Source organism: Schistocerca gregaria, chromosome 2, assembly GCF_023897955.1.
Source record: "Schistocerca gregaria isolate iqSchGreg1 chromosome 2, iqSchGreg1.2, whole genome shotgun sequence".
Lineage (NCBI taxonomy): Eukaryota > Metazoa > Arthropoda > Insecta > Orthoptera > Acrididae > Schistocerca > Schistocerca gregaria.
The window spans coordinates 638284387-638297891 of record NC_064921.1 but is presented as its reverse complement, the minus strand read 5'-3'; the positions used below and the strand labels follow the sequence as shown (position 1 = coordinate 638297891).

General features: G+C 39.4%; 1 protein-coding gene across 1 annotated transcript in view; it reads left to right on the top strand.

Moving 5' to 3' along the window:
* Nucleotides 1-9954: 9954 nt before the first annotated feature.
* The window catches only part of LOC126334678 (juvenile hormone esterase-like), a 98317-nt gene continuing 94766 nt past the window's right edge, over nucleotides 9955-13505 (top strand). Inside the window, exon 1 of the mRNA XM_049997151.1 lies at nucleotides 9955-13321. Within this exon, the coding sequence (XP_049853108.1) occupies nucleotides 13299-13321 (23 nt within the window). The 5' untranslated portion in view covers nucleotides 9955-13298. The remainder of the gene's footprint in view (nucleotides 13322-13505) is intronic.

The window sequence follows — 13505 nt, the reverse complement described above, 5'->3', positions numbered from 1 at the left end:
AAACTAGATTAATGTATGTGATCCAATGACTGCAGACACATTGATAAGAAAATTAACTTATTAATGAATAAGAATAAAAAATACACAGAACAATTCACAAGGAAATGCAAAAAGTAGTGAAGTGAAAATCAGAACAGAGAGACCTCACTTTTCCACTTTTGTTTTAAAAAGCAAGTAATATTTAGACATAATATTTGCTGGTTTTTGCTATATACTATCTGTAACATTGCATATATCGTTTATGACACAGCTCTCATGTAGCATGATCATTTTATTATAACAGAGATAATAAATGAAATTTAGTGCATTTTGATTCATTTCAGTACCCATACCACAATCCGTCATTGAGAAATACCAGCACTTGCTTTGCAGGCAATGGCCCCATGTGAAAGCAGCAAATCTTCAACCAGTAACAACAGTTCTTCCATCTCTCACCTCTCTGTTCCCACCAAATACTTAACCTTTTCATGCAATGCAGTCTTAGCGATATCCTCTTCTCTCTCATACCTCACACTTTTCATGTGGCAATCTTCTTCTTCTAGAATTTATAATGTGCAACTAAAACGTTCCTTTTAACAACTTAGCCTCCTCGGAACCAAAATTATGCAAATTGTTGGCTATTATCTTGCCTCTGCCCTTTTCATGTGTGTGTACAATACTCACTAAACAACACACTGCATGCAGTACATTACTGCCCTCCAGAGGTTCCACTAGACACAACATACTGACTCGGAAGTCAGGATCCACACTCACCCGCATTGATATCATGGCACCACTTGACACAATCATGTGAATTTCTCCTTAATGTCACTGCTCACAGGATTGCCTACTATGACAGACACTCCTCACAGCAGATCAGCATTGACAATATTCTCCCCTAACTGGAATGTCTTCCTGCTAAGCTCCCCCACACATTGTCAAAAGTCAATCACGGCGTGTGAGGGATTCGAAAGACAACATATCATTAGCTATATTATATCAAAATGTCCAGGGTCTAATTAGTAAGATTGCTGAACTAGATGTGCTTTTGATGGATCAATTAAAGTATATTTCAGTTTTATGTATAAGTGAGCACTGGCTAAAAGAAAACCAAGCTTGTACAGCCAGAATAACAGGATCCGAAATGATCAGTAGCTCTTGTGGAGAGAATTTTAAAGGGGGAGGAACATGTATATATGTGAAACAAGGAATTGAATGTAAAGAAATTAAACTCAGTAAGATGAAACACACTGAAAAAGAGTTCGAATACAGTATGTGCAAACTTATAGAACCCAAAATAATTATTGTGTGCATATATCATTCCCCATCAGGGAACTTTATGATGTTGTTAGACAGTGTTGAAATACTTTTTAGTGAATTGAGACATTTTACAGAGAGCATTATTGTACTTGGTGATTTCAATGTCAACTTTAAAATGAACTGTCAAAAAGTATCAAAACTAAACAATTTGTTATATTCTCAAAATTTAGCACCATCTGTCTATGAATGCACTAGATATGGAAAACACTCTGAAATGATAACAGATCAAATATTTTTTTACTTGCAAAAGCTAGATCATGTTATTGAAATAACTGACACAGGGTTCTCGGACCACAAAGCAATAAAATTCTATATAAGTAATGTACTGGGCACAAATTCTAGAATATGTGAGAAACATATCTACAGAAGATGTATCAATGAGGACAATATTAGGGTTTTTAATTATTTATTAAAAAACTCAGACTGGGATTTAGACAAACTCGACACCATGGATATGAAATTTGAGTCATTTTTAACTTGTTATAAACATAACTATTTGCATTCCCTCTTAAGAAAATTAAATTAAAAAGCAAGCCTAATACTTGGGGAACACAGGGGATACGGAAATCTGGAGAGCATCTTAGAAAGCTAAGTAAACCAGCCAGGCTAAATCCAGCTCTGAAACAGTATATCACCTGTTACAAAAATTTGTAGAGTAAAGTCAATAATGCAGCAAAAAAGTTACATAATGACTCATACATCAGTAGAGGCAAGGGTAACAAGAAAATGAAATCAGTCTGGAATGTGATAAATACAACTGTAGGCAGAAGAAAAGTAAGAGACAGCAGCTTTATTATTAAAAGTGAGGACAAAACTACACTCCTGGAAATGGAAAAAAGAACACATTGACACCGGTGTGTCAGACCCACCATACTTGCTCCGGACACTGTGAGAGGGCTGCACAAGCAATGATCACACGCATGGCACAGCGGACACACCAGGAACCGCCTTGTTGGCCGAGGAATGGAGCTAGCTGCGCAGCATTTGTGCACCGCTGCCGTCAGTGTCAGCCAGTTTGACGTGGCATACGGAGCTCCATCGCAGTCTTTAACACTGGTAGCATGCCGCGACAGTGTGGACGTGAACCGTATGTGCAGTTGACGGACTTTGAGCGAGGGCGTATAGTGGGCATGCAGGAGGCCGGGTGGACGTACCGCCGAATTGCTCAACACGTGGGGCGTGAGGTCTCCACAGTACATCGATGTTGTCGCCAGTGGTCGGCGGAAGGTGCACGTGCCCGTCGACTTGGGACCGGACCGCAGCGACGCACGGATGCACGCCAAGACCGTAGGATCCTACGCAGTGCCGTATGGGACCGCACCGCCACTTCCCAGCAAATTAGGGACACTGTTGCTCCTGGGGTATCGGCGAGGACCATTCGCAACCGTCTCAACATCGTGCAGCCTGCCTCCAGTGATGTCCGGACAGGAGTGAATGGAGGGACGAATGGAGACGCGTCGTCTTCAGTGATGAGAGTCGCTTCTGCCTTGGTGCCAATGATGGTCGTATGCGTGTTTGGCGCCGTGCAGGTGAGCGCCACAATCAGGACTGCATACGACCGAGGCACACAGGGCCAACACCTGGCATCATGGTGTGGGGAGCGATCTCCTACACTGGTCGTACACCTCTGGTGATAGTCGAGGGGACACTGAATAGTGCACGGTACATCCAAACCGTCATCGAACCCATCGTTCTACCATTCCTAGACCGGAAAGGGAACTTGCTGTTCCAACAGGACAATGCACGTCCGCATGTATCCCATGCCACCCAACGTGCTCTAGAAGGTGCAAGTCAACTACCCTGGCCAGCAAGATCTCCGGATCTGTCCCCCATTGAGCATGTTTGGGACTGGATGAAGCGTCGTCTCACGCGGTCTGCACGTCCAGAACGATTGCTGGTCCAACTGAGGCACCAGGTGGAAATGACATGGCAAGCCGTTCCACAGGACTACATCCAGCATCTCTACGATCGTCTCCATGGGAGAATAGCAGCCTGCATTGCTGCGAAAGGTGGATATACACAGTACTAGTGCCGACATTGTGCATGCGCTGTTGCCTGTGTCTATGTGCCTGTGGTTCTGTCAGTGTGATCATGTGATGTATCTGACCCCAGGAATGTGTCAATGAAGTCTCCCCTTCCTGGGACAATGAATTCACGGTGTTCGTATTTCAATTTCCAGGAGTGTATAAGTGACCCTTTATGTATTGCCAATATATTCAACCTTCATTATGCAAGTATTGTACAAAGCCTCATAAAAACCCAAAGATAAACAAAGATTAAAAGTAACATCTCCACAAATCCTAAAACTATGTTCTTATACCCGTAAGTGTACAAGAAGTACAGAATGCAAACAACAAACTAAAAAATAAATTGTCTTGTGGCACTGACGGCATTCCAGATAAAGTACTTAAGCACAGCATAAATATTGCTCATCCCCTTGTAGACATAATTAATGCCTCTTTCAGCACTGGCACTTTCCCTAGAGAACTAAAGCTGTCAATAATAATATCATTATATAAAAATGGTGATCTTCATGATGTAAAAAACTTCAGACCCATATCGTGCTTCTCAAATGTTATTGAAAGAATGATGCATGAAAGACTCTCTGCTTTCCTGAAAAGAAGTAGAATATTAATCAGTGAGCAAAATGGCTTCAGAAAAAATAGGTCAACTGAAACACCTGTATATAATTTCCTAAAACTTCTCCTGATCTCTATAGATCATAACAAAGTAAACTGTGGGGTGTTTTTAGATTTATCAAAGGCATTTGATGTTATTGATCATGAATTATTGCTTGAGAAACTATATTGTTGTGGTGTACATGCTACTGTTCACAGCTGGTTTGAATCATACCTGTCAGACAGGTACCAGAAAGTACAAATAGTTCATGAAGGAACCTCTTACGTTTCAGAATATAAGAAAGTTAGTACTGGAGTGCCACAAGGTTCTGTGCTGGGACCCCTCTTGTTCTTGGTTTTCATAAATGACCCACCGAACTGTTTAACACTAGCTAATGCTGTATTGTATGCGGACGATACAAGTTTTTTTATTAAAGCTCAAAATGAGACAGACGTGCAAGACAAAGTAGAAATAACAAAAGAAGAAGCAGGAAAATGGTTTAGAGAAAACTGTTCATTTGTAAATGAGAAAAAACAGTATGGATGAATTTCAGCCACATATTGAATAAAGTAAAGCCCAATATATTTTCGAAACTTGGTGAACAGAAGATTTTACAAACTTCAAACACAAAATTTGCAGGTATCTGGTTAGACGAGCATCTAAAGTGGGATAAACATATTAAATACTCAATAAAAAGCTAAGTAAATGCTGCTACATACTCAGAATGCTGAAAAACTGCTGCAGTGAAAAAACAATAATATGTGCTTATTACGTTCTTATGCATAGTCTGTTGTGGTATGGTGTCTTATTTTGGGGTAATTCAAGCCTGGCAAACCAGTCACTCATTAAGAATAATGAAAGGAGCTTCACCAAGAGAGCCCTGCAGGGAATTTTTCAAAGAATTTCAAATAATGTCGCTTACATCTTTATACATCTACAAAAGTATCTGCTTTTTTCAAATCTCACCCCCAATTTTCTTCTTCAAATAGTGAGTGCCATGACTACCCAACAAGACACAGGAATGATTTTCACAGAGAAACACACAAAACAGCCCAATATCACAAAAGTGGAAAATATCACCCAAAAATCCTTTTTGGTGCTCTTCCCTTAAGCCCCAAAAAGATAGAAAAGTTTTACTTTTTTAAAAATGAGCTTAAAAAAATGTTATTAAGAGAATGTTTTTACAGTGTTACAGAGTACATGGATTTTCAGAACATAGTGGTCAATGATGATAATAATTCATATTTGAACAAATGTATGAAAATAGTCTGCACCAACTGCGACATGGTCGCGTATACAAACAGTGATCCACTACTGTCAAATGTTTTATTATTTCAGTCTTTGATCACAGTATGAATAATTCATATTGTGATTAAAGACTGAAATAAAAAACATTTGATGAAAATAGTCTGCCTGTACACTCTATAATAAATTAATTATCGTTTGTTCTGTTATTCATAGTTGATAATGATAATTCATATTTGAACAAACGTATGAAAATAGTCAGCCTGTACACACCACAATTAATTAATTATCGTTTGTTCTGTTATTCTCTACTATACTGGTCAATGATAATGATAAGTCATATCTGAAAAACAATGTATGAAAATAGTATGCACTATAAATAATTAATTATTGTTTGTTTTATTATTCTCTACTATACACTGCATGAGATACATATTTACATATGTTTTACCACTTTAGGCCTATGTTATTAATTTACTGTATAATTACAAACTCACATAATGTAACATGACAACTCCTATATCATTGTATATGATAAAATGGCTGCTCAATAAATAACAATAACTATAACAATGCCAATGCAGAAAGTCTAACCCTACAATCATGCTCTAGCTCTCTCTTGCTTGAGACACCACTTCCACACACCACTTCCTAAAGTTGGCTGCCACCACTTGAAAATTTACCACTACCAACCCAAGTGGCCATATATCATTATCCCCCACCTCACACAACTTAAAATATGATGGGCCCCATTGCCTATTATCTACTAAATCTCTCGAAGCCACCAACAGATGTGCCCCTGTGTCCAACGGAAACTTATATCTTTTTCCAACTATTATACCTACTTTGGCACATTCCACACCTCATATTCATTTTACATGCTTTCCTTTTTTCTGGGAATACCTTCCAGTGGTTCTGGGTCCCTTTTCAAGTCTAATGGATAATTATCATCATCCAGGCCACCCTTTGCTTGGTTTCTGTGAGAGACCCTCCACAAACAATAACACATCCTAGCATGATCTGCCAGAAATGAGAGTAACAAAGTTTGCAATGGCCGGATCTACCCTTAAACTTTGATTTTAATAATCACAACTTATAATTCTTCACTGTCAGCTCATTATTTGCAAATGTATTTTTTGCTCTTAACCATGATACTTCATTAGCAAAAGATTGCACAGAATTGGGGAAAGTGACACCCTGTGTCTGTGATTCTGCCATTGCACTAACCTTACTCATATTTTGCAAGCACAAAATAACACCCCCACAATAACAAGAACAGAACATTCCTTAGTCGATAACACTACCACACTTTTTTCTTGCTTGTAACCATGAGCTAACTGGACTTCTGTAGTGTCTTGCCATATGTCCAAAATTCCAAACTGATGACACATAAAACAAATAACTGCCATAGATTCAGCAGAAAGGGGCAGGATGCCCAAGTAGATTAAACTGTGCACTACAAAAGAGTTCTAACTGTTGACCCCTATAATTATCCACAGATTGGGAGATGTCCACCAGTTCTTCCCTTCTCACAAAAGTAACTTTGCAGTCATGATGACCCTTAATTCACGACCCTACGACGTTTACCAAAACACCATCAACAGGTTCACTCACCCCACAATGAAGATATTTTAGGATGCAGTTTGAGCTTCATATTGCGGAGGGGGAATGAGGGGTGGTTGTGATACTCTCTCTACTGTCCACTGGCAGCAATACCAGCTTTCCTGACACCACAATGTAGGGCCAGCAGGCGAGTGGGTGGAGAGGCAGGCTGGGGAGACCCAGACAGACTGGTGGCCAAGAACAACACTTTGTTAATATTCAATTACATATTTTGTCATTGTCAATGTGAGGCAGACATGCCCCACTCTGATATGGTGGGATGGTGGTGATAAGCAAATTTCTGGCTTCCACCCTGCTGTGACAGAACTCAGGTAAGTGCCCTGCATTGCTGACTTCAGGCCAGGCACCAGCCAGTGGTCCATCAATAAACCAAGGCCCTGAAGTCAGCATCACATTACTGCTCCTTGCTGTGTCTGCTCACTGTTGTTGAATTCCCTTGCCCTGGCAACTCGGGCACACCTTGCACCTTACGCAGCAGTGAGGGACGATTTCCACGCATGGAACATGACCCACTGGCCCCTGGCAGAGGTCTGGTGGTGGCAGGTGCAGATGGCACGTCTGCTGTGCTGAGGCACTAAGTCCCACAGGGTGTACAAAGTGTGAGAGGCAGCTGCCCCAACCCAGTATAGAACTTCTGGTTCCATCTGGTGGCAACCAGTTCTCTTGTCATTCAGCATAGCCTTAGTGTCATGATAGTGCCACTGGGCAGAGTGATTTTTACAGCTCCAGGGCCTATTTATTGCACTGTTATCCAGCCCTGACCATGTAGATTATAACATGGTTTTTGTGCTGGTGTGGTGACACTATCCTGCTGGCTCCAGGTATTACCACTGCATGGTGCAGGTTTCACAGAACATGGCTAGCTCATCTTGCAATCCATTTGCCCACACTTTGCTATAACCTACATGTCACCACAGTGCATTTACCAGCCAGTGGCAGCTAATGCAAGGCTCCATGATAGCTTTCTAACAAATTCCTACACATTTCCCTTAAAACTAAGTAGGGACACTATACAATGTATAACAATAATGGCAATTCCTGGATGGAACAATATGTACAAATATGTCCAAGCCTATAGTGGACTGGTGCGTTGCACACGGACACAAATAACAGAAAAAAGTATTCACTCACTTTCAAACTCTGGCTCATTTTCTAGCAAAAGCACACAGTAACACATTGTGTTTAATTGAGTGAATTAATTATGGCGCACACAGGGGCATTTAAATAGTCATAATTCCCATACTTCATATGTGAATGCGATGAGAAGATGACCTAATAACTGGTACAGTGGGAAGTACCCTCTAACACGTACTTTGCAATGGTTAGCAGAGTATGGATGCAGATGTGTCATACTTGAGTTGTAAGGTAGTAGAACATGAACGTATTTGATTACATTCATATAATTAATTTCAATTAAGACAATTATATCACAATTGCCTGTCCAATCCCTGCTATTTTCAATATTCTCACTACAATCGAGTCAGTGTAAGTTGATCCCTGACTATTGCAGTGGGATGCACACCTCAGCTTCATGTGTCTACCTCAGTCAGTCACATATGGCAATTTTGTAAATGAGTTTATGACAATGACAAAACGTTTCTGCAGCTACATAGATGACCTTTATTTTTGCCTGCACCGTTTAATACTAAGCAGCTGGAAGCTGGCAACAACGCCAATAGCTGTCAGGGATCATCTTATAACAATTCAAGTACAGGCCTTTTCTAGGGTGAATATTTACAAAAGACAAATTGATTAAGCTTGGAAAAGGTAAAAGTAATTAAGTGTGAAAGAATTGGTAGCTTGGTTAACACAAAAGGTAATAATCAGAATCCAGCAGGATTCTTTCACAAACCATAAAAAGCCTATAATAAGTGAAAGATGAGCTTTTCATATCACTATATGAAGTTGAATAATCTGAAGGTATTTCTACAAGTGTGTTATGCTTAAGTCACAGATATTGAACATTCTGCCAGGCAAAAAAAAAAAAAAAAAAAAAAGAAAAAGAAAAAAAAAGAAAGAAAAAGAAAAGAAAAAATTGTACACCTGGGCATGGAGACACATTTGTACTTGTGCTTCCTACAGCCAACTGAGTGAGTGTTTTGAGTGTGGCAGTATGGTCCTCTTGGAGAATGCCACACAAGTTGGATGTGCTGCATCAGTTGTACAACAATGCTGATATCAGTGGTCACGAGAGCATTCTCACACCAGTAGATGAGGTTCTAAATGCCCACACACCAAAAACATCTGCCAGGATCATCATATTGTAAGGGAAACAGTGGCAGAATTTGCAGCTACCACACCACAGACAAGAGGGCTTGTGAGCCCAGACATGTTGATATGAACTGTTGTGAACTGGTTATTGAATGTTGGATACAGGAATGCACATCTCTAGCCCGTCTCCCACTCACGCCACAGCATCGACATGCACAACTTGACTGGCAACGTCAGAGGATCACTTGGAAGATGGAATGTTGCATCATGGTCTTCAGCGATAAAAGCAAATTCTGCCTACACGCAAGTGATGGTCGTCAGTATGTACGATGTAGAGCTGGTGAGTGCTGTCACATACAATGCATTTATCCCCAGGTCTTATAGTCTGGAGTGGGATAAGCTACAACTCTCATTTACCTTTGGTGTTTCTGGAGGGGATGATAACCAGCACTTGGTATGTGAAGAATGTAGTTGGACCTGTTCTTTTGCCATTCTTGCAACAGGAAGGTGATGTGCTGTCCCAGCATGCTAATCCTTGCCTGTGGAACTCGACATGCTCTGCAAGATGTGCAGCAGCTTCCTCGGCCACCATCATAGTCTGTTGCCATTTCTTCAGCTGAACAAGTGTGGAATATGAAGGGACGAGACATGACTCGTCAACCAACAGCTCTTACAGAGGTACACAAACCTGTCAAGCAGGTGTGGCATAACGTATCCCAAGACAGTATTCGTCATCTGTATGATTGACTGGATGCCAGCCAGAGTCAGTGCTTGAATTGCCGCCCATGGAGGGTACACCATGTACTACCATGGGTGTCTCAGCTTGGGTCGATACCTGGTATCTCAGAACCGCTTGTGCTACTGATCTGTATATGTGATCATTTCATGTATTCCTTATGCACTGTTGCAACAGTTCCAGAAATGTAGACGCACCTCATGAATGCAAGTTAGCATCCCAATACTGTAAGAAGCAACATATACATAAAGTGCAATAAAGTGTCAAGTCATAAACTTACATGAATACAGCATTTGAACAGCTCTTAAAATCCATGTATTTCAGCAACAGACTTCTAAACACAAGCAATTCTTAATGAACCAACAGGTGTCCAACAGAAAATATCTAAAATGTCATTAAGCAGTTAGAAACAATACTGATAAGAATTTGCAGAAATGAGTAGGAACTGATTGGATGAGCAGATTTCAATATTGGTTTCATCTCAGTTGGTTTTGTTTATGGTACCATGGGTTACTAATTTCTAGCTTTGGTTTGAGCCCCCAGTACATTCTCAACAACAACAACAACAACAACAACAACAACAATGGGGCATAGTGAAATACAGGTGAATAATTTATTTTAAAACCTCTCTTTTTTCCTTTGAAAGACATGTGAGCCTCAAAACACATGGTTCATGATGGTCAAATGGCATCAGTACATCATCCTCATCAACTAAGTTTAGGAAAAAAAGAAGGAAAGGAAAAGTAAAATGTGTTGACTCTACTTTTCAGACAGAATTTACTATATGAACAATGGGGAAAGATTATCAATGGCGCATAGTAGAGGAGAAACTTCTTTCAGAAATATTGTCTTACAACACTATGAATCCAAATGCATGAGGGGAAGCTGAGGGAAAGGGTGGATGACATTTGGGACCAAAAGATTTTGTTCGAGGGAGACAGATCTTCATTCAACACAAAGTACTAATTCTAACCAAACTTAGAAATACATTACAAGCAATGTTGCAATACTTTTCACTGTGTCGTCATTAAGGCAAAAACAATGTACTGTGCCCAAAAATTCAGAAATATGTGTGCACAAGAAATTGTCATCCAGCTGATCCTGCTCAGCTCTCATTCCTCTTAATGAACACCATGAACTTATTCACGATGATCAGCAGATTACAATTAAAGAATTGAGTGCAGAGCTGAATGTCAAAGTTTGCAATGCCCTACACATGATGTTATAGATTTTGCTAAGTCTTCCCTGACCCAGGGTTCTCGGCAACTTTCCTGAACTCTCCCCATTCCATACACCTCACCAGTCCTTTTCCTTCACCCCTCTTCTTTCCCCTTCAACCATTCAGTCAGTATACACCTATGAAAAATTTTCCTTGTGAATATTAGAGAGAAGTACATTACTTCAAGAGCTATCCTTAAAATAAATAGATATGATTTTGCTGTAGGAATTGACAATGTCAATTTTAGGCCCTTCAGCAAACATCTGAAATTTTCACAGAAGTAGAAAACACACTTTCTGCCTATAACATTATTGCATGCAATGTCCATTATGGCTTAAGCTCAAAGAGTGCAATAATTATAGCATATGAATCTGCTAACTGGAATAGAAAATCTGTACTAAAGAACTGGGGAAGAAGGAACATGGCAGGACTTGAATTGCTCATGGTGTTGATGAAAGAAAACTGACTTCCAATGAAAATACGAATTTGGACTGCAAAACACCCACAAACTGGATGAAGCAGCAGCAACCACTGTGTCACTTTGGCCACAAGTATTGGCTCAGACTGGGTGCAGAGCAGTTGGACAGAATACATCTTCTGAAACAGATGCATTTATGACAATGGTAGCAATAATTAGTGCTTCAGGAATAGCTGTGCCCCCACAACTTGGGTTTCTTAGATTATGCTTTAAGGATAGCATGTTTTACAATGCTCTACTGGCTTTAGGGGTGGACAAACAGTTTTATCAGTGCTGCAGCACTTGTCATACATAAAAGGCTCAGTAAAAGTGACCTAAATTCATGATATTGGACACACATTACAGCGACACAAACATAGCTGCCACATCACATATAAAAAATATAAAAAAATATGTTAATTTCCTTACTCTGCCACCTCATCATCTTGTTGATTTGGCATTTTATTTTTTTTTTCCAAAATAATTAAGTAATACAGCATGTTGTGAACTTGTGGCAAGTACAAAAAGATCAATCACAACCTATGATGTTGCTGGAATCGTTGAAATACCATTCTCCCATCACCTACACCAACCAACTTATGGAGTATTAGGTCTTGAAGTACTGAACTAATGAACAGAGGCAAATGAAGACTTATCTTCCGGATAATCTAAGTGATTGACGTTTGTCAACTGAATCCAAGAAAAGACTTTCCATCTACTTCAGTATTAATGTTCTGAGATCATAATTTCACATCTGAACTTTTCTTAGCCCAACGAAGGGTCCAAAGGATTTGTTATTCATCTTCAGCAGTACATATTTCTTCACATGATGACTGTATGTTGTATTCTACAATGAAGAAGATTCTAAAACATTACATTGCTGAAGTTTTTCTAGTCCTAAAAGATAGAGCTCATGTGTCATTTTATGGGCACTTAAATGGCGCAATGAAGTTTATACTAACAGATGAATGAAGCTTTGCATTAAGGACTGATGCTATGTTATAATGACCAAAATCAGTTAAATTAAGATTAGTTTGACAAGCAAATACATTGTCTTTTTCACTGTGTTCTGAGTTACTTCGGATTGTATTAGCTATTTATTAGTTTCTTGTACATAGTTTTGATGCTGCTATTTGTTGTTTGTATGTCTGTATAATGTATTGTACCGAGGGCAGCAAAGGCTTCTTTGACACATAGACAATTAACTTTCTGAATCAATGAGTTAGTTAATTCCCATTCCTTGACTGCAATGGGCTGACCTGCTAAAAGGGGTTATGTGAACCAATTGAAACTATGTTATATTTTGTTCTCTGCTTTTGTTAAGAATTATATTATGCCTTTCATATTTTTTCTAACATTCATTACTTAATACTCAGTTAAATGAGGTGTTCATTTGCCTTTCAAGAAGTATATAAACACAAAAACTAAAAGAGGGCTCAGTTAACAAAACTTTATCCTACCCAACACACAAGGTGTGTAATGTTCGAAACCAAAAAAATTACGATTAGTTCCCTAGCAACTACTTTAAAACTTAAATTATTCCTCTGTGATGTCGAAGTAAGTAACTACTTTAAAAAGTCGAAACTTTCATTGATATCGGTTGAGAGTGGCCAAGGCTTTCAAATAAAAGCTAACAGTTTCAAATCGCACAGTCCTTGCAGCAGAATTACGCAAGCACCCAACCTTGGAAAGGACCTTAAATATAGCGAATCTGGTTGCGAGGTTTGTGACCTACAGACAACACCTTCATTTCTACACAGAGAACTGATACGTATGTCGCATTTTGCATGCGCATTTTCCTGTAAAAGATGTTTGCAGTAATGCGCCAAGAGGTGTAAAAATGTATTGAATTTATCAGCTAAACGCTCAGAACACCACATGCATACAAAATGATACTTCTTAAACAGATCTTGTAAGTTTAAGTCATAGAAACACATTTTCGTAATGCTCAGTGCTGCCAGCTCTCTAGGCAAGCAGCAGGTAGTCTGGGCATAGGTAGTAAGAAATTACATAAATGTTGTTTATTTATTTTAATACTGAAACGTATAAAATAAGATAGTCATGGACAGGAAGATTTTGGTTATGAATTTGCGTCA